Below are 19,051 nucleotides of genomic sequence, written 5' to 3'. Positions count from 1 at the left end.
TCATTTTCCATGAAATACATCCTGGTGCTTTCTCTTTTCTAGGTAAGCGATGCACACGCACTCGGCCTGATGTGAGCCATCAGACCAGGTCAACTGCTATTGCTCCAGTTCTGATGCATGTGCCCATTGTAAGCAGGGCCGGCAAACTGGGCAATTGCCCAGGGCCCCCATCCTCTTAGGGCCCCCTGGCAACTATAGCAGCCACAGCTGCTGCTACGGTGCCCGAGGCATGTGGGCGCCCGCGCCACCCTGCAGATAACATTTATGGGCTGGGCGGCATAGGCCCACTCATGCCAGGTGGAGTCGCTAACACCGGAGGGTGTCCCGGTGATAGCGACAGCCACACTCAATTATATCGGTGTCCTCAGGACGCAGATACAATTGAATACTATAGGCTGCAGGCCACGTAAGGCCTGTAGCCTATAATGCACTGCGAAGACTCCCTGCGCAGGCCGGCGTGATGATGTCACTGCATCATGCTGGCCTGCGCAAGCGTCACACCCGGAGGCTGTGCAGCGCTCTGTTAGTCGTGGGAACTATATACAAAGGGAGGGGGAGCTGTGTGTCACTGTATACAAGGGGGGCTGTTTTGCACTATATACAGGGAAGGGGGGCTGTGTGGCACTATATACAAGGGAGGGGGTGCTGTGTGGCACTATACAGTGGTCTGGGCCAGAAGGAGGAAAAAAAGTAAAGTGAACAACTAATCAGAGAAAACATCACCTGTGAGTCACTGGTTATAAATGTGCTGTAATCACTTATATCTTATGCAGAACTCCTATGTATAACTTGAATTTACCACTATATGGTCACTACATGGTGGTAATATTGATCTTTGTATAAATGTTTTTATTCAGTAACAGTATGCAGGTAATACCTAAAGGGATTTTCTAGCCAATAAAAATTGATTGGTCGGGGTCCGCCTATCGGGACCCCTGCCTGTCAGCGGAAACGCCACTTCCCTTTCATTTCTTCTTGCTCACTATGAATCTTCGACATGCATTTAGCTGTGATTCACAGGTATTGCAGCCTTTTCTGCCATTGAAGTGAATAGTGAATGTTTCAGATTTCACTTTACTGAACTAATATTTCGTGGCATAACCATTGTTTCTGAGAACTGCTTGACATCTGTGTTTGTCACATAGGGTACGTGGACCCACTGGGCCGTACCACCTTGACGGTATGGCAGTTGGCCAACAGGACAAAGTCAATAGTTCAATAGGTGTAGCTGTGGTAGCTTTAGACAGTAGATGGACAGGCTTAGATGTGACTTTGCCAGCGGGCAGGCACCAGACTTGGTGTAGCGGAGCAGGCATAGACTCAGCGCAGCACGACTCCAATACTGCATGGCACTTGGACCAGGATAACACAGAACACAGGTTATAGGAAGCAGGAATGGGAACACTGGGAACTGGAAGACACTTAAAGGACCATTTGAATAGACGAACGTAGGTAATGACAACAAAGCTCAGGCCAGGCGGAAAGGAGCAGGGCCCTTCTTATAGTCCAGGATCATGGGCTAATTAACAACTAATTCAGGTGCACGCGCTAGCCCTTTAAGACCGGGCACCCTACGGGACACAGCAGAGCAAAGCGGAAGTGAGCTCTGGAGTCTCCTGAGGAGATGCGGGCCAGCGCTCACAGGACCATGGCTGCGGCCGTCAGGGGGTGAGGAAACCTGATGGTCCGCGGTCATGGATGTTAATCAAAAAATAGCAATTCCTTTTTTTTAATGCGGCGTTCACCGTTCTGTATAAATTATATGATAACTTTATTCTGCGGGTCAGTACAATTATGGCTATACCAAATTGATATAGTTTTTATATGTTTTACTACTTTTACATAATAAAAATTTTTTTACAATAAAATAATATTTCTGGGTCGTCAAATTCTAAAACCCAAAACTTTTTTGCTTTTCCGTCGACGGAGCTGAGAGGGCTTATTTTTTGCAGGACGAGCTCTAGTCTTTATTGGTACATGTGACTTTTTGATCACTTTTTATTCTATTACATTTTTTCTGTAAGGCAAGGCGATCACCGTGCGTTATAAATGGCATGTTAATTCTAGTCTGCGGGTCAGTACGATTCCGGCGATAGAAAATTTATATAGTTTTATACAACTTTACGCACAATAAAATAAGTTTTCTGTAAAAAGCATGTATTTTTGCTTTCGCCATGTTCGGAGAACCAAAACGTTTACATTTTTCCGTTTGAGGAGCTGTATGAGGGGTGTTTTTTGTGGGACAAACTGTAGTTTTTATCGGTATCATTTTTGGAGACGTGACTTTTTGATCACTTTTTATTAACTTTTGTTTTTAGTCCCACTAGGGGACTTGAAGACCTGTTTTGTTTTTTTTAAAAGCTATTCTAATACATTGCAGTACCTATGTAGTGAAATGCATTAACATGGTTAGTTTTACACTGACCTCAACCTATTAGGCCTGGTTTACACGAGCGTGTGCGTTTTGCGCGCGTAAAACATGCAGCGTATTGCGCACGTTGCCATTGCGTTTGACATGCGTGTACGCTGCGTTTAAAACGCGCGTAAAAAACGCATGGGTAGTTAATGCGAGGCCAGCCTACAAATAGGCAGGCTGGCCCAACCCCTGCTTGCTGGGTGAACAGGTTGTGCGCCTTATTGCAGCCTCTGCTGAAACCCCAGTGTGTGTTTAAACAGTTGACATGTGTTTTGACTTGCAAGCCACATTTATGCCTTCTTAGTCGCTGGCACGTGTGCTGCTTGAGTGGATGATTTTGCGTCGTTTTGGCGAACGGCGACCCATGTTGCAGCACCAGCTGCGTCGAAGAAGTTGGATTTGGGTTCATCCACTTGTGGCCCAACAAACCTCCAAAGGGCACTTTCATACTCTCTATGAGGACTTACGGCGTCACCCCGAAAAATTTAGAGCGTTCTGCCGCATGTCTGTGTCCACCTTTGATCTTCTGCTTGCGCAGATTCGCCCTGGAATCACCTACCAGAATACAAACATGAGACGCTGCATTTCCCCTGAGGAACGCCTGCTTGTGACCTTGAGGTATGTGTGCAGTTGCAATTAGTTCTTCGAGGACGCTGTATGTTTTACAAGTCCGCCATAACATGTGTTGTTTATTGTTAGGGTTTTATCTTGCCTTTAGATTTCCGGCCACAGGCAATAGTTACCATTTGTTCCATTTTGAATTTCTTTTGGGAGTGACCACCATTTCCTTCATTGTGACATACACCTGTGTTGTGCTGTGGCAGAGCTTAAAGACCACGGTCATGCCTCAGCCCACGACTGAACAGTGGCTTCGAATTTCGGACGGATTTCTTCGAGCAACTCAATTTCTGAATAGTATTGGTGCCCTAGACGGCAAGCACATTTGTGTGATTAAGCTAGCACGCAGTGGCTCTAGATACTATAACTACAAACAGTTTATTTCCATCGTATTGTTGGCCTTGGCGGACACTAATTATTGTTTCACGATTGTAGACATAGGCTCGTATGGAAGCTCTGCTGATGCCCGCTTATTCCGTTCATCCAGAATGGGTAAACGCCTTTGGAATAATCAACTGGCGGTGCAGGAACCTTCCATCCTCCCTGGCTCCAGCGGCCCACCCATCCCATATGTCATAGTTGCAGAGGAGGGGTTTGCCCTGACAAGGCAAGTAATGCGGCCTTTTGCAAGAAGGGGCTTGGATGAGCGTCGACGCATGTTCAATCTCCGCCTATCCTGAGCTCGAAGATGTGTGGAATGTGCCTTTGGCATTATGTCTAACAGGTGGCGGGTGTTTCTGTCTACAATGCAATTGTCACCGCAGAATGTGACACGTCATACAAGCGTGTGCATAACTTCTGCCGCATTCATGATGCTACGTTTGATGCAGAATATATACTAACACATGCACCCACCAGCAACACTGTCCCGGCAATTCCACTAAGGAGATCTCTCACATCCGGACTCCGAGTGCGGGAAAGTTTGGCGGCATATTTAAAGAGTCTCTGTCACCAGATTTTGCAACCCCTATCTGCTATTGCAGCAGATAGGCGCTGCAATGTAGATTACAGTAACGTTTTTATTTTTAAAAAACGAGCATTTTTGGCCAAGTTATGACCATTTTTGTATTTATGCAAATGAGGCTTGCAAAAGTACAACTGGGCGTGTTGAAAAGTAAAAGTACAACTGGGCGTGTATTATGTGCGTACATCGGGGCGTGTTTACTACTTTTACTAGCTGGGCGTTGTGTATAGAAGTATCATCCACTTCTCTTCAGAACGCCCAGCTTCTGGCAGTGCAGACACAGCCGTGTTCTCGAGAGATCACGCTGTGACGTCACTTCCCCAGGTCCTGCATCGTGTCAGACGAGCGAGGACACATCGGCACCAGAGGCTACAGATGATTCTGCAGCAGCATCGGCGTTTGCAGGTAAATCGATGTAGCTACTTACCTGCAAACGCTGATGCTGCTGCAGAATCAACTGTAGCCTCTGGTGCCGATGTGGCCGACACGATGCAGGACCTGGGGCAGGAAGTGAGTGACGTCACAGCGTGATCTCTCGAGAACACGCTGTATCTGTGCACTGCCAGAAGCTGGGCGTTCTGAAGAGAAGTGGATGATACTTCTCATCAGACGCCCAGCTAGTAAAAGTAGTAAAAACGCCCAGATGTACGCACATAATACACGCCCAGTTGTACTTTTACTTTTCAACACGCCCAGTTGTACTTTTGCAAGCCTCATTTGCATAAATACAAAAATGGCCATAACTTGGCCAAAAATGCTCGTTTTTTAAAAATAAAAACGTTACTGTAATCTACATTGCAGCGCCTATCTGCTGCAATAGCAGATAAGGGTTGCAAAATCTGGTGACAGAGCCTCTTTAAGGCATATTTAAGAGATTAAGGCAGCACAGAGTATTTCAAGAGCCGCGTTCTGCTCCCGTAGGTAAACGGGGTAGCAGTACTGCGAAGACCGCAAGGAGAATTCACCGGCGGTCAGGATAGAACGTAGCAGCTAGATGAGGGGAACACACCCATCTGCTAAGTGAGACACAGCAGGGCGCGCTTCCAACACAACCGTGCTGTTAGCTATACAGCTGACGGCTGTCAGCCGTGCAGTAGGATAGGATCTTGTGCGGGGTGGTGACTTGCCAATCATGTGAAGGTGTTATTGAGGACAGGAGTGGAGGAGAGGTAACAGACTGAGAGCTACGTAATGGTAAGAGCAGAGTTCACAGCAGCACAGAATATTTCAGGAGAGGAGCGTGCAGATGTTGAGGAGTGTATGACGCTGACTGGTCACTGATTGGTCAGCGTCATACACATAAACACGCCCAGTTAAAAATACAGTACACGCCCAGTTGGACATAACGAAAAAAAAACGCCCAGTTGTCCATTTCAAAGCTCATTTGCATATATATAAAATAGCTCATAACTTGGCCAAAAATGAACGTTTTTAAAAAAAACAAAAAAAAAACGTTACTGTTATCTACATTGCAGCGACGATCACATGCAATAGGAGATAGGGGTTTGAGAATCTGGTGACAGAGCCTCTTTAAACATTTGTTAACTCCTTCTTGACATTGGTTGTTGTATCTACAAACATGGTATGATGAATATGTCATATTCTGATGTTATATTTAACTTTTAAGGGTGTTTTCAGATGTTGCGGTCGAGGTGGACATGAAAAAGGAAAAGGTTTTTGATACGGTTGTGATTTTTACAGGTGAAACTGCAACCGCATAGAAAACCGCAGAAAATCACAGTAAAAACAGATGCGTTTTTTTAAAGTATTTTATGTTTTTTGGTGCGGTTTCAACCACAATGTTTGTATACACCCTAAGACTACGTAGATATATAAAGGTCTTGTTTTTTGTGTGATTAGTTTTTTTAGGGGTAGCATTTCACATTGATAAAAATAACTTTATATGTATTGTTGGCATTCCCATATTAAAAACTAAGTATGTGCATGTTCTCTACTGTTTACTGCAGGGATTACCAACCAGGGTGCCGCGACACTCCTCTAATTCACTGCCACAAGAAGTGGAATCCCCGACGCTCTGGCCGGGGATTTTGCTCCTAGAGGGAAACCGTGACATCACTGTAGAGACATCAGGGGCTCCCTGCAGGACCGGAATCCCTGGCTGGACTGTTGCCGGCGCTATGGCCGGGAAATCCAATCCTACAGAGAACCCCTGACGTGAAATTCCCGGCCACAGCAAGGCCAATGCTCTGGCTGGGTATTCCACTCCTAGAGGGAGCCCCAATGGCACTGTCTACAGGAGGGGTAGCGCTATCTTCAAGGAGGGTGGCGCTATCTTCAAGGAGGGTGTGGCATTAACTAGATAGGCACTATGTACAGGGGACATTGTGGCGCTACCTACATGGGCACTTTGTGTGGCACCATCTACATGGGCACTGTGGTACTATTTGAGGAATGCCACTAAGGGGGCGTTATACTTTATGGGGGCAGCTATAGGGATATTATACTGTCTTGGGGCAGCTATGGGCATTATACTGCATTGGGGCAGCTATGGGGGCTTTATAGTGTATGGGGGCAGCTATAGGGGCATTATACTGTCTGGGGCAGCCATAGGGGCATTATACTGTCTGGGGTAGTTATAGGGGCATTATACTGTATGGGGCAGCTATAGGGACATTATACTGTATGGGGCAGCTATAGGGGCATTATACTGTATGGGGCAGCTATAGGGGTATTATACGGTATGGGGCAGCCATAGGGGCATTATATTTTCTGGGGCAGCCATAGGGGTATTATACGGTCTGGGGCAGCTATAGGGGCATTATACTGTCTGGGGCAGTTATAGGAACATTATACTGTATGGGGCAGTTATAGGGACATTATACTGTATGGGGCAGTTATAGGGACATTATACTGTATGGGGCAGCTATAGGGGTATTATACTGTATGAGGCAGCTATAGGGGTATTATACTGTATGGTGCAGCTGTGGGGACATTATACTGTATGGGGCAGCCATAGGGGCATTATACTGTCTGGGGCAGCTATAGGGACATTATACGGTGTTGGGGCAGTTATAGGGGTATTATACTGTATGGGGAAGCTATAGGGGTATTATACTGTATGGGGCAGTTATAGGGACATTATACTGTATGGGGCAGCAATAGGGGTATTATACTGTATGAGGCAGCTATAGGGGTATTATACTGTATGGTGCAGCTGTGGGGACATTATACTGTATGGGGCAGCCATAGGGGCATTATACTGTCTGGGGCAGCTATAGGGACATTATACGGTGTTGGGGCAGTTATAGGGGTATTATACTGTATGGGGAAGCTATAGGGGTATTATACTGTATGGGGCAGTTATAGGGACATTATACTGTATGGGGCAGCAATAGGGGTATTATACTGTATGAGGCAGCTATAGGGGTATTATACTGTATGGTGCAGCTGTGGGGACATTATACTGTATGGGGCAGCCATAGGGGCATTATACTGTCTGGGGCAGCTATAGGGACATTATACGGTGTTGGGGCAGTTATAGGGGTATTATACTGTATGGGGCAGCTATAGGGGTATTATACTGTATGGGGCAGCTATAGGGACATTATACAGTATTGGGGCAGCTATAGGGACATTATACTGTATTGGGGCAGCTATAGGGGTATTATACTGTATGGGGCAGCTAGTTTAACATTTTTATTTGTGCTAGTGAGGAAATTTATGGTTGTGTCAAATGAGGTCATAAAATTCACAGGCAATGTTAACCTCTTCCCTACATCTGCTGTATATGTATGACAAAAGTCAGAAGGTAAAGTATAGAGTGGCTTCACAGGCTGTGCCCACTCCAAAAGCTGCATGTGTCAATTGTATGTTACAACCCACACTTGCATTTTTTTGCAGCACCCCAAGTTTACCTATCCATAGGTGTGGTGCCTGTACTCTGCTTACTTTGTAGCCCACACTTCACGGCAACAAGATAACTCCGATCCCGCTCGCTTAACTCCTTAGATGCCGTGGTCAATAGCGACCACACCATCTAAGCTGTTAGAAAGAGGGGGAGCACTTTGCGCTCTCCCTTGCGATTGCAGGGTGCCAATGGTTGTCATGGCAGCCTAGGGAGACTAAAATATAAATAAAAGGAAAACACAGTTAACCCCTTAAAGAGAACCTGTCACCTGCCCAAAAACTGCATCTGACATCTCAGTTAGATTGCATGCGCCTCAAAAATTCTGCAGCTTTACATTTTTTCCTTTTAGCCCCAGCCGTTGCGGAGATATCGGTGCCGTTAGTTTTGGTGCTCGATATGCAAATGAGGCCTTTGACTGTCAAGTGGGCGGGTAACACCTGTCAAATGATAAGGGCTAACCACCCACTTGACAGTAAAAGGTCTCATTTGCATATCGGACACCAGAACTAATGGTCCCGATATCTCAGGAACAGTGGGGGCTGCAGGAAAAAAACTAAATAGCATCAGAATCTGTAAAGCGCCTTCAATCTAACGCAGCTGCCGTTTTTTTGGCAGGTGAAAGGTTCTCTTTAACGCATGACGTGCCCATATGTCATAGTGCAGGGGCAGAATTATGGAGCGGGTTCACGTGCTGAGCCTACTCCATACGCTGTGGGTATCAGCTGTGTATTACTGCTGACACCTGGGACTAACGGCCAGGAACAGCGATCGCTGAAAACTTTATGTAACTTTATTAAACACTTTTTTTTAAATAATCTTTTAGCGCTGCAATCAGAAGGACGCCAGGAATAAGAGGTATAAACCTTGACAGGTCCTCCTTAACAAACCTCCCAATTCACTTTCTAAATTCATTATTACTTACCTGTGGTAACACCTCCTGTAATTTCCTCCTCCACTTCACTCTTACACGGTTGATCGCCCCTCACCCGCTCTTCTTCTTCTTCATCCTCCACTTTATTATTCGTCAGATCTTCCCCCTGATTTCACATATGTAACAATTCAGTACAATAAAGCAGAGAGTGCGAAGAATCTAACAGATCAATATAAGAAACCACCAAAATCTATAGCCACATCTATGACCGCAGGACCAAAAAGCTCCGCACCCCCCTATATAGACCTGGTATACGGCTCAGCTTCATCTACCTGATGATTCTCTGGGACATTGTGATTTTCCTCTGGACAGTCCTGGGAATACAGAGGACTGGGACATCTCTCTGGTGGATTTCTCCTACTGGATCCATCTGTAGGAAACACACAGTGACTGAATACATGACTACTGTATATCTGTCTATATATCAGACACTTCTCTCTACACTTTTATGTTTACTGATCAGAGTCGGAATTACAATGTTGATGTCCTCACTACCGGTGTAGAGGTCCCTGCACCTTGTAAGCCACAGGCCTAAAGGAGACTGTGGACTACCAGAGTGAATAGCGGGGCGCCGACAGCTCCCTGCTCCGCCATAGTATTCAACTGTATCTGCATTCTGTGGACGTGGATACACTTGAAAGTAGCGGGACAACAGGGTGCCTCTATTTTAAGAGTTCCCTGCCAACCCCAAAAAAAGTATTAGGACATCGCCTGTATACTAGCGTCTTAAAGGCGGTGTACACCTTTATAAGCAATATTTATATTGCTTTTAGGTGATTATACACGTCTTTTTAAATTGACTTTTAGTAAAAACGTTTTTTTTTTCCAGTTTCTACGATGCAGCTGTTATGTCTCCTCTATACACAGAAGCTGGATCATTCACTAGGAGTCGAATCCGGAAGTGAAGTGACCTGACGACTCGGCTGAGAGCGGGTCCTGTGTCTCACCTGAACTAAATTTTTAATAATAAAAAAACAATTGCCTATATTAAAGGTGTATATAGTCCTTAAAGGGAAGGAGTCATGATTTTTTTTTTAATTATTATTATTATATTGCTTTTAATATGATATTAACCCTTTTAGGACACAGCCTGTTTTGGATTTGTGGACACAGATGATTTTTTCAAATCTGACGTGTCACTTTACGTGGTAATAACTCCGGAACGCTTTTACCTAGCCAAGCGATTTTGAGAATGTCTTCTTGTGACATATTGTACTTTATGTTAGTGAAAAAATTTGGTCGATAAATTCAATATTTATTTGTGAAAAACTTCAAATTTTAGCAAAAATTAAAATTTTTCTAAATTTAAATGTGTTTGCTTGTAAGACAGATAGTTATACCACACAAAATAGTTACTAGTTAACATCCCCATATGTCTACTTTATGTTTGAATCATTTTTTTCCACGTACTTTTATTTTTCTAGGACGTTACAAGGCTTAGAACTTTAGCAGCAATTTCTCATATTTTCAAGAAAATTTCAATAGGCCATTTTTTCAGGGACGAGTTCAGTTGTGAAGTGGCTTTGAGGGCCTTCTATATTAGAAAGTCCCCATAAATAACCCCATTTTGAAAACTGCACCCCTCGAGGTATTCAAAACCACATTCAGAAAGTCTTTTAACCCTTTAGGCGTTTCACAGGAATTAAGGCAAAGTAGAGGTGAAATTTACAAATTTCATTTTTTTTTGCCGAAATTAATTTGTAAAAAAAAGTGAGCATTTTGACCACACAGGATCTTTTTTAGAGCCAAGGTGACCAAAAAACAACGATTTTGGCACTTGAAATTCTTTATTTCTTACAGCGTTCACCGTGCGCAATAAATTACATTTGACTTTATTCTGCGGGTCGATAGGATTACGGTGATACCATATGTGTATAGTTTTTTTTTACGTTTTGCAGCGTTTGCACAATAAAATTACGTTTCTATAAAATAATTTATTTTCTGAGACGCTATTCTGAGCCGTAACTTTTTTATTTTTTCGTCAAAAAAGCTGTGGGAGGTATTGTTTTTTGCGGGACGGGTTGTTGTTTTTACTGGTACTATTTTGGGGTAAATGCGACTTTTTGATCACTTTTTATTCTATCTTTTTGGAGGGGTGGTGACCAAAAAATAGCGATGCTAACATAGTTTTCCGTTTATTTTGTTTGCGGCGTTCACCGTGCGGAAAAATTAACATTATAGTTTGGGTCGTTATGAACACGGTGATACCAAATATGTGTACTTTTTTTTTTTTTTTTTTTTTAACGGTTTCATTTTTTCCCTATAATAAATGACTTATTATAGGAAAAGAAAAACTTATTTTTACACTTTTATAAAACATTTTTATTAACTTTTTACACTTTATTTTTTTGACCTGCAGCTCTGATCGCTGCTAGAATACATTACACTACCTAGGCTGATCCTCATAGGCTTCCATACATGGCAGACCCGGAGGCCGTTGCCTGGCTTCCAGATGCCATCACAAGCATCAGCAGCCCCCACGATTGCATGGGGGCTGCTGATGTGCTACAAACCCCCTACATGCGGAGATCGCAATCGAGCCCCACATGTAATGGGTTAATTGCCGAAATCAGCGGCGATGAGCCGCTGATCGGCAACACTGGAGTGTCAGCTGTCTGGGACAGCTGATCTCCAAGTTCCCGATGCACACCTTGTCGCCGACAGTGTGCACCGGGAACGACGCAGTGACTTCCTGTCACTCTGACAGGAAGCCTATCAGGACCAGCCGAAGGTTGGTCCTGATGGGCTTCCGTCCATGGCAGACACGGAAGCCATTGTTTGGCTTCCGTTTGCCATACTAACTATTGGCAAACCCCGCGATTTTGGACCGGGGTCTGCCGATATGTTAGAAACCCCCAAAATTCGGCGATTGCAACCGATCGCCGAACTTAAAGAGGCTCTGTCACCAGATTTTGCAAGCCCTATCTGCTATTGCAGCAGATAGGCGCTGCAATGTAGATTACAGTAACGTTTTTATTTTTAAAAAACGAGCATTTTTGGCCAAGTTATGACCATTTTCGTATTTATGCAAATGAGGCTTGCAAAAGTACAACTGGGCGTGTTGAAAAGTAAAAGTACAACTGGGCGTGTATTATGTGCGTACATCGGGGCGTGTTTACTACTATTACTAGCTGGGCGTTGTGTATAGAAGTGTCATCCACTTCTCTTCACAACGCCCAGCTTCTGGCAGTGCAGCACTGTGACGTCACTCACAGGTCCTGCATCGTGTCGGCACCAGAGGCTACAGTTGATTCTGCAGCAGCATCAGCGTTTGCAGGTAAGTAGCTACATCGATTTACCTGCAAACGCCGATGCTGCTGCAGAATCATCTGTAGCCTCTGGTGCCGACACGATGCAGGACCTGTGAGTGACGTCACAGTGCTGCACTGCCAGAAGCTGGGCGTTGTGAAGAGAAGTGGATGACACTTCTATACACAACGCCCAGCTAGTAAAAGTAGTAAACACGCCCCGATGTACGCACATAATACACGCCCAGTTGTACTTTTACTTTTCAACACGCCCAGTTGTACTTTTGCAAGCCTCATTTGCATAAATACGAAAATGGTCATAACTTGGCCAAAAATGCTCGTTTTTTAAAAATAAAAACGTTACTGTAATCTACATTGCAGCGCCGATCTGCTGCAATAGCAGATAGGGGTTGCAAAATCTGGTGACAGAGCCTCTTTAAGGGGTTAATTCGCCGACATCAGCGGCAAAGGACCACTGGTCGGCAAGAGTCGAGTGTCAGCTGTCGGCGACAGCTGACCTCCCGGTTCCCGGTGCACACTGTCTACGACAGTGTGCACCAGGAAAAACTCAGTAACTGTACGTCGTCGTGCGGGAAGTAACCTCCCGCGACGACGTACAGTTACTGACTCGTCGCGGATAGGGGTTAACATAAATTTTATTTATTTGTGTTCTCATGTTCTACTTTTTACTGTGTTTTTACTTTTACTTCTTTATGTGGGCTGCTATTTTTTTTTTCATCTCTGTATGTGTCGATTAACGACACATACAGAGATGGAATACGGCCCATACAACCCCACAGAGAATGAGAACGGGAGCCGTTCCATTCTCTGAAGCGTACGCCGTCTGTGTGGGAACGGTGCATGTGCCGCTCCCACACAGACCAAAACGAAGCTCATTCGCAGAGCGAAATCCGGCGCCATTTTCATGTGGATCGGAAGACGCTGCCGGACATTAAGATGACGACTTCCGGCCGCGGTTTCCGGCCATATGTTCAAGGAAGCGAAGGCGCAAGGAATAGGAGTGGAGGCGGCGGCGGCAGGAGCAGGTAATTTATGTTTGTGTATGTGATGTGTGTATTATGTGCGTGTATGTTGGTGTTCTACTGTCTGCTTAGCCCTGTATCTAATCCTCCTACACTGTGCAGTCGCTCAGAAAATGGCGGCATACAGTGTAGGAGGTTTGAAGATTAAAACCCCTCCTTCTCCTGGCACTAGCCAGAAGAAGGGAGGGGGATTGTGTGAGGACACTAGAGGAGAGTGTGTCCATCCCAAATTTGCAGCATAATCAAGGTTGCTTTACCACAGTGACCATGCAGTGAACTGCTCCCTCTAGTGCCCAGCACATGGAAATGTTATCAATTAGAATCTAAATAATATTTCCTGACTTGTGAAAAAAATAAAATAAAAATTAAAACAATGTTTAATCACTCAAATACTAATTGTTTAACTGAAAGAAAAATAAAAAATTTCTAGCGACCAAACCATTTCTGGCTTTAACTAATTACTGCCGCAGCCAGTTTTGACTTGAGAGAACCGTTTCTAGAATCTGATGTGTCACTTTAAGGCCTCATGCACACGAACGTATTTTTGTCCTCCCGTAAATACTGGCGTAAATAAGGGTCCTTGGTCACACGTATTCGACCCGTATGCAACCAGTATTTATGGGCACGTTTTCGCTGCAAAATTACACTGCAGTAATCGGCAGCCCTTCTCTCCATCAGTGCAGGATAGAGAGAAGGGACAGCCCTTTCCGCAGAAAAAGTAAAAGAAATTCATACTTACCCGGCCGTTGTCTTGGTGACGCGTCCCTCTCTTGACATCCAGTCTGACCTCCTTGGATGACGCGGCAGTCCATGTGACCGCTGCAGCCAATCAAAACGTCATCCCAGGAGGCCGGAGTGGAGGAAGAAGCAGGGAGTTTTGGGTAACGTCTTTTTTTTTTTACGGGTTGATCTATATTGTGATCGGTAGTTTCTGTCCAGGGTGCAGAAACAGTCACTGCCGATCGTTTAACTCTTTCAGCACCCTGGACAGTGACTATTTACTGACGTCGCCTAGCAACGCTCCCGTAATTACGGGTGCACACACGTAGTCACCCGTAATTACGGGAGCCCCATAGACGTCTATGGGCCTGCCCGTGCCGTTATTACGGCCTGAAATAGGACATGTTCTATATTTTTCAACGGCACGGGCACCTTCCCGTAAGCAAACGGGGAGGTACCTGTGGCCAATAGAAGTCCATGGGCCCGTAAAAACGTGCCGTAATTACGGCCCGTAATTACGGGCGTTTTAACGTTGGAGTGCATGGGGCCTAAGGGTATGTGCACAACGTGCAGATTAGCTGCTGATTTTCTGCAATGGATTATATTGCGGAAAGTCTGCAGCGTATTACAGTAGCAGAAATAACAAGGTGTATAAAAGAAACTCCTTTCTGGGGCGCTCCTGTGCTGGTACTCAGATAAATTTGTAGTCGGCTTTCAAAGAATAGGAATTTAACAGTCGCCGGTTCCCGGGTGCATACAGTCTTGCGGAAATGCAAGTTTAGCAGAAGCACTCAGGAACAGTTGCCAGTTCCCGTGTGCAGGCGGGGATTTGGACAGCGCTACTGCTGTACATGAGCAGTAGCAGCTACAGGATTGTAGTCACACCAAGCAATCGGGAATAATCGGAAGTTCCTGAGTGCAAACTAAATAAAGCGCGTTCATGAGAACATTGAAAGCGACCACAAAGCCATACCATGGTCGGGATGTGTCTTTTCCCGACCATAGCCAGAGGAATGGGTTATGGTCGGATCCAAGGGCAACCAGTAACACAACAAAACTTCTAACAGAGGCATGGTAATAATATATCTTTATACCAGGACATTTTATAAAATAATGCAGTTAAATGTCTCTATAAATGGCAGTTATACATTTGTGCAATTATAGGTTAAGACCTAAATCTAAAATAAAATGAAACAGCTCAAAACAAACATTGTAAAACACTCCCACAATGAACTTTTACCCCTTAGTGTATGTTCACACGCCCTATTTTCAGGCTGTAAACGGCTAATAATGCGAGGGCTGAATGCCTCCAAACGTCTGCCCATTGATTTCAATGGGAAAAACGGCATTCCATTCCCATGTGCAGCGCGAAACACGGGCAAATATAGGACATGTCGTGCGTTTCACGCAGCGCACATACGCTGCGTGAAATTCACTGACAGTCCGAACGGCCCCATTCAGTAACATAGGTCCGTGCGACGCGCGTGATTTCCACTCGCGTAGCACGGACGTATTATACGTTTGTGTGAATAAGGCCTTAGGATGAGGGGGGGGGGCGCTGTATGGCGTTCCCTGCAAGGGGGGGGGCGCTGTATGGCGTTCCCTGCAGGGGGGGGGGGCGCTGTATGGCGTTCCCTGCTGGGGGGGGCGGGCGCTGTATGGCGTTCCCTGCTGGGGGGGGCGGGCGCTGTATGGCGTTCCCTGCTGTGGGGGCACTGTATGGCGTTCCCTGCAGGGGGGGGGGGCGCTGTATGGCGTTCCCTGCTGGGGGGGGCGGGCGCTGTATGGCGTTCCCTGCTGGGGGGGGCGGGCGCTGTATGGCGTTCCCTGCTGGGGGGGGCGGGCGCTGTATGGCGTTCCCTGCTGGGGGGGGCGGGCGCTGTATGGCGTTCCCTGCTGGGGGGGGCGGGCGCTGTATGGCGTTCCCTGCTGGGGGGGGCGGGCGCTGTATGGCGTTCCCTGCTGGGGGGGGCGGGCGCTGTATGGCGTTCCCTGCTGGGAGGGGGCGGGCGCTGTATGGCGTTGCCTGCTGGGAGGGGGCGGGCGCTGTATGGCGTTCCCTGCTGGGGAGGGGGGGGGCGCTGTATGGCGTTCCCTGCAGGGGGGGGCGCTGTATGGCGTTCCCTGCAGGGGCGGGCGCTGTATGGCGTTCCCTGCAGGGGCGGGCGCTGTATGGCGTTCCCTGCAGGGGCGGGCGCTGTATGGCGTTCCCTGCAGGGGCGGGCGCTGTATGGCGTTCCCTGCAGGGGCGGGCGCTGTATGGCGTTCCCTGCAGGGGCGGGCGCTGTATGGCGTTCCCTGCAGGGGCGGGCGCTGTATGGCGTTCCCTGCAGGGGCGGGCGCTGTATGGCGTTCCCTGCAGGGGCGGGCGCTGTATGGCGTTCCCTGCAGGGGCGGGCGCTGTATGGCGTTCCCTTCTGGGGGGGGCGGGCGCTGTATGGCGTTCCCTTCTGGGGGGGGCGGGCGCTGTATGGCGTTCCCTGCTGGGGGGGGGCGGGCGCTGTATGGCGTTCCCTGCTGGGGGGGGGCGGGCGCTGTATGGCGTTCCCTGCTGGGGGGGGCGGGCGCTGTATGGCGTTCCCTGCTGGGGGGGGGCTGTATGGCGTTCCCTGCTGGGGGGGGGCTGTATGGCGTTCCCTGCAGGGGGGGGGCGCTGTATGGCGTTCCCTGCAGGGGGGGGGGCGCTGTATGCCGCTCCCTGCAGGGGGGGCGCTGTATAGCGTTCCCTGCAGGGGGGGGGCGCTGTATGGCGTTCCCTGCAGGGGGGGGGCGCTGTATGGCGTTCCCTGCAGGGGGGGGGGGCGCTGTATGGCGTTCCCTGCAGGGGTGGGGGCGCTGTATGGTGTTCCCTGCAAGGTGGGGGCGCTGTATGGCGTTCCCTGCAGGGGGGGGGAGCGCTGTATGGCGTTCCCTGCAGGGGGGGGAGCGCTGTATGGCGTTCCCTGCAGGGGGGGGGAGCGCTGTATGGCGTTCCATGCAGGGGGGGGCGCTGTATGGCGTTCCCTGCAGGGGGGGGGGGGCGCTGTATGGAGTTCCCTGCAGGGGGGGGGCGCTGTATGGAGTTCCCTGCAGGGGGGGGGCGCTGTATGGCGTTCCCTGCAGGGGGGGGGCGCTGTATGGCGTTCCCTGCAGGGGGGGGCGCTGTATGGCGTTCCCTGCAGGGGGGGGGCTGTATGGCGTTCTCTACAGTGGGGGCTGTATGGCGTTCTCTGCAGTGGGGGCTGTAAGGCGTTCTCTGCAGTGGGGGCTGTATGGCGTTCTCTGCAGTGGGGGCTGTATGGCGTTCTCTGCAGTGGGGGCTGTATGGCGTTAGCGCCATACAGCCCCCTCTGTAGAGAACGCCATACAGTCCCCCTGTAGAGAACGCCATACAGTCCACCCTGTATATAACGCCATACAGTCCCCCCTGTATATAACGCCATACAGTCCCCCCTGTAGATAACGCCATACAGTCCCCCCTGTAGATAACGCCATACAGTCCCCCCTGTAGATAACGCCATACAGTCCCCCCTGTAGATAACGCCATACAGTCCCCCCTGTAGATAACGCCATACAGTCCCCCCTGTAGATAACGCCATACAGTCCCCCCTGTAGATAACGCCATACAGTCCACCCTGTATATAACGCCATACAGTCTACAGGGGGGGCTGTATGGTGTTATCTACAGGGGGGACTGTATGGCGTTATCTACAGGGGGGGCTGTAAAAAAGGCACTATCTACAAGTGGGCGGGGGGTTGTGTGACACCCAGGGGAGGGGGGCCCCAGTCAAAAGTTTGCTATGGGGCCCAGTCTTTCCTAGTTACGCCCCTGGCTAAGCCTCATAGTGAAGAAACAGCTACACTTTAACTCTCTAACTCCCTGTCTGCCCCTGAGTTTACCCTTGAGGCCCCCGAGTCCCTAGTTAACCCTTGCCGCCCCTGATTTAACCCTTGCTGACCTGCACATCCCTGGTTAACCCTTTCCCACCTGCCTGCACGTTCCCATTGTTAACCCTTAACCTGACTCCCCTGGTAAACCTTTTCCTCCACCTCTCTGGTTAATCCTTAGTGTACAGGGACAGTTATTTAGGAGGGAGTGAGACAGAAATAGTGAGCGTGTGAAAATTACAAGTAACTTATGGGTATGTATTGTAACACAACGTGTATATATATGTTTAGGTAAGTAGGAGGTGGTATAGATTAGGATTGTGATATCTTGTTTATACTGGGCCGTGTAGTGTCAGTGTATTCAATACATATTAAGTTGTTATGTGTATTGGGATGCAAGGTAGGGGAGCTAGGCATAACCCTAGTGACCCTGATATAAAGGAGGCAGCAGTGGTGGGTGACACTAGCCAGTGAACCCCACCATTACCCCAGCCCTTTTACAGTTACATAGTTAATAAGGATGAAAAAAGACACAAGTCCAACCTATAATCCCACCGTGTTGATCCAGAGGAAGACTAAACCACCCATGGAGGTGGATGACAATTGTCTCATTAAGAGAAAAACATATATATATCTGTCTCTTCTCACCTTGTGAGGTGTCCGGCCGGTAGTTCTCCATCATGACATCCGCGTAGAGATCCTTGTGTCCTTCTAGATACTCCCACTCCTCCATGGAGAAATAGACTGCGAGATCCTGACACCTTATAGGAACCTGACACACACAATGATACAGTCATTACCCAGACACCTCCAGTGCTGTTACTGTAGAATTTCCCAGCATTCCCAGCAGTGTCACCTCTCCAGTCAGCAGCTCCGTCATCTTGTAGATCAGTTCTAAGATCTTCTTCTCATGTATCCGGGAGTGAGGGGGAGGCTCTGTGATGGGGCTCTGACTACTGCTCCATCCTCCTGACTCATGGATGATGGGAGTCGTACAGTCACCCGATGTCTTCTTCACTATTGTGTACTCCTGTGTATGGAGAGAGACACTTAGAGAACTGAGCACAGTATTCCCCCCTCAGTAGAAAGAGGGAGATTGTGACCCCGCTGTATAGAGCTCTAGTGACCCCACATCTGTAATACTGGAGACCTCACCTACAAAAAAGACATTGAGAAAATAGAACGAGGCCAAAACTAAAAAGGAAATAATATTGGGGGGACTAGATGGACCATGTGCTCTCCTCCTGCCGTCATCTTCTATGTTTCTATATAGATGTCATCCTGATCCTCCTGGTTCCTGGTCATTCTCATTACTCTACATTACTATTGCAGCATTGGTGACATGGCACATAACTGACCATATTGGTGGCTGATCT

General features: G+C 47.8%; 1 protein-coding gene across 1 annotated transcript in view; it reads right to left on the bottom strand.

Annotated features, from left to right (window-relative positions):
* LOC142665442 (uncharacterized) overlaps positions 1 to 18,720 on the bottom strand; it is a 42,549-nt gene extending 23,829 nt beyond the window's left edge. The window contains exons 1-4 of the mRNA XM_075845176.1: positions 18,532 to 18,720; positions 18,324 to 18,447; positions 9,070 to 9,167; positions 8,789 to 8,903 (exon numbers count right to left, since the gene is read on the bottom strand). Coding sequence (XP_075701291.1) covers positions 8,789 to 8,903; positions 9,070 to 9,167; positions 18,324 to 18,447; positions 18,532 to 18,555 — 361 coding nt within the window. The 5' untranslated portion in view covers positions 18,556 to 18,720. The remainder of the gene's footprint in view (positions 1 to 8,788; positions 8,904 to 9,069; positions 9,168 to 18,323; positions 18,448 to 18,531) is intronic.
* Positions 18,721 to 19,051: the final 331 nt, after the last annotated feature.

The sequence above is a fragment of the Rhinoderma darwinii genome, chromosome 1, assembly GCF_050947455.1.
Source record: "Rhinoderma darwinii isolate aRhiDar2 chromosome 1, aRhiDar2.hap1, whole genome shotgun sequence".
Lineage (NCBI taxonomy): Eukaryota > Metazoa > Chordata > Amphibia > Anura > Rhinodermatidae > Rhinoderma > Rhinoderma darwinii.
This window is presented reverse-complemented; position numbering and strand designations above follow the sequence as displayed.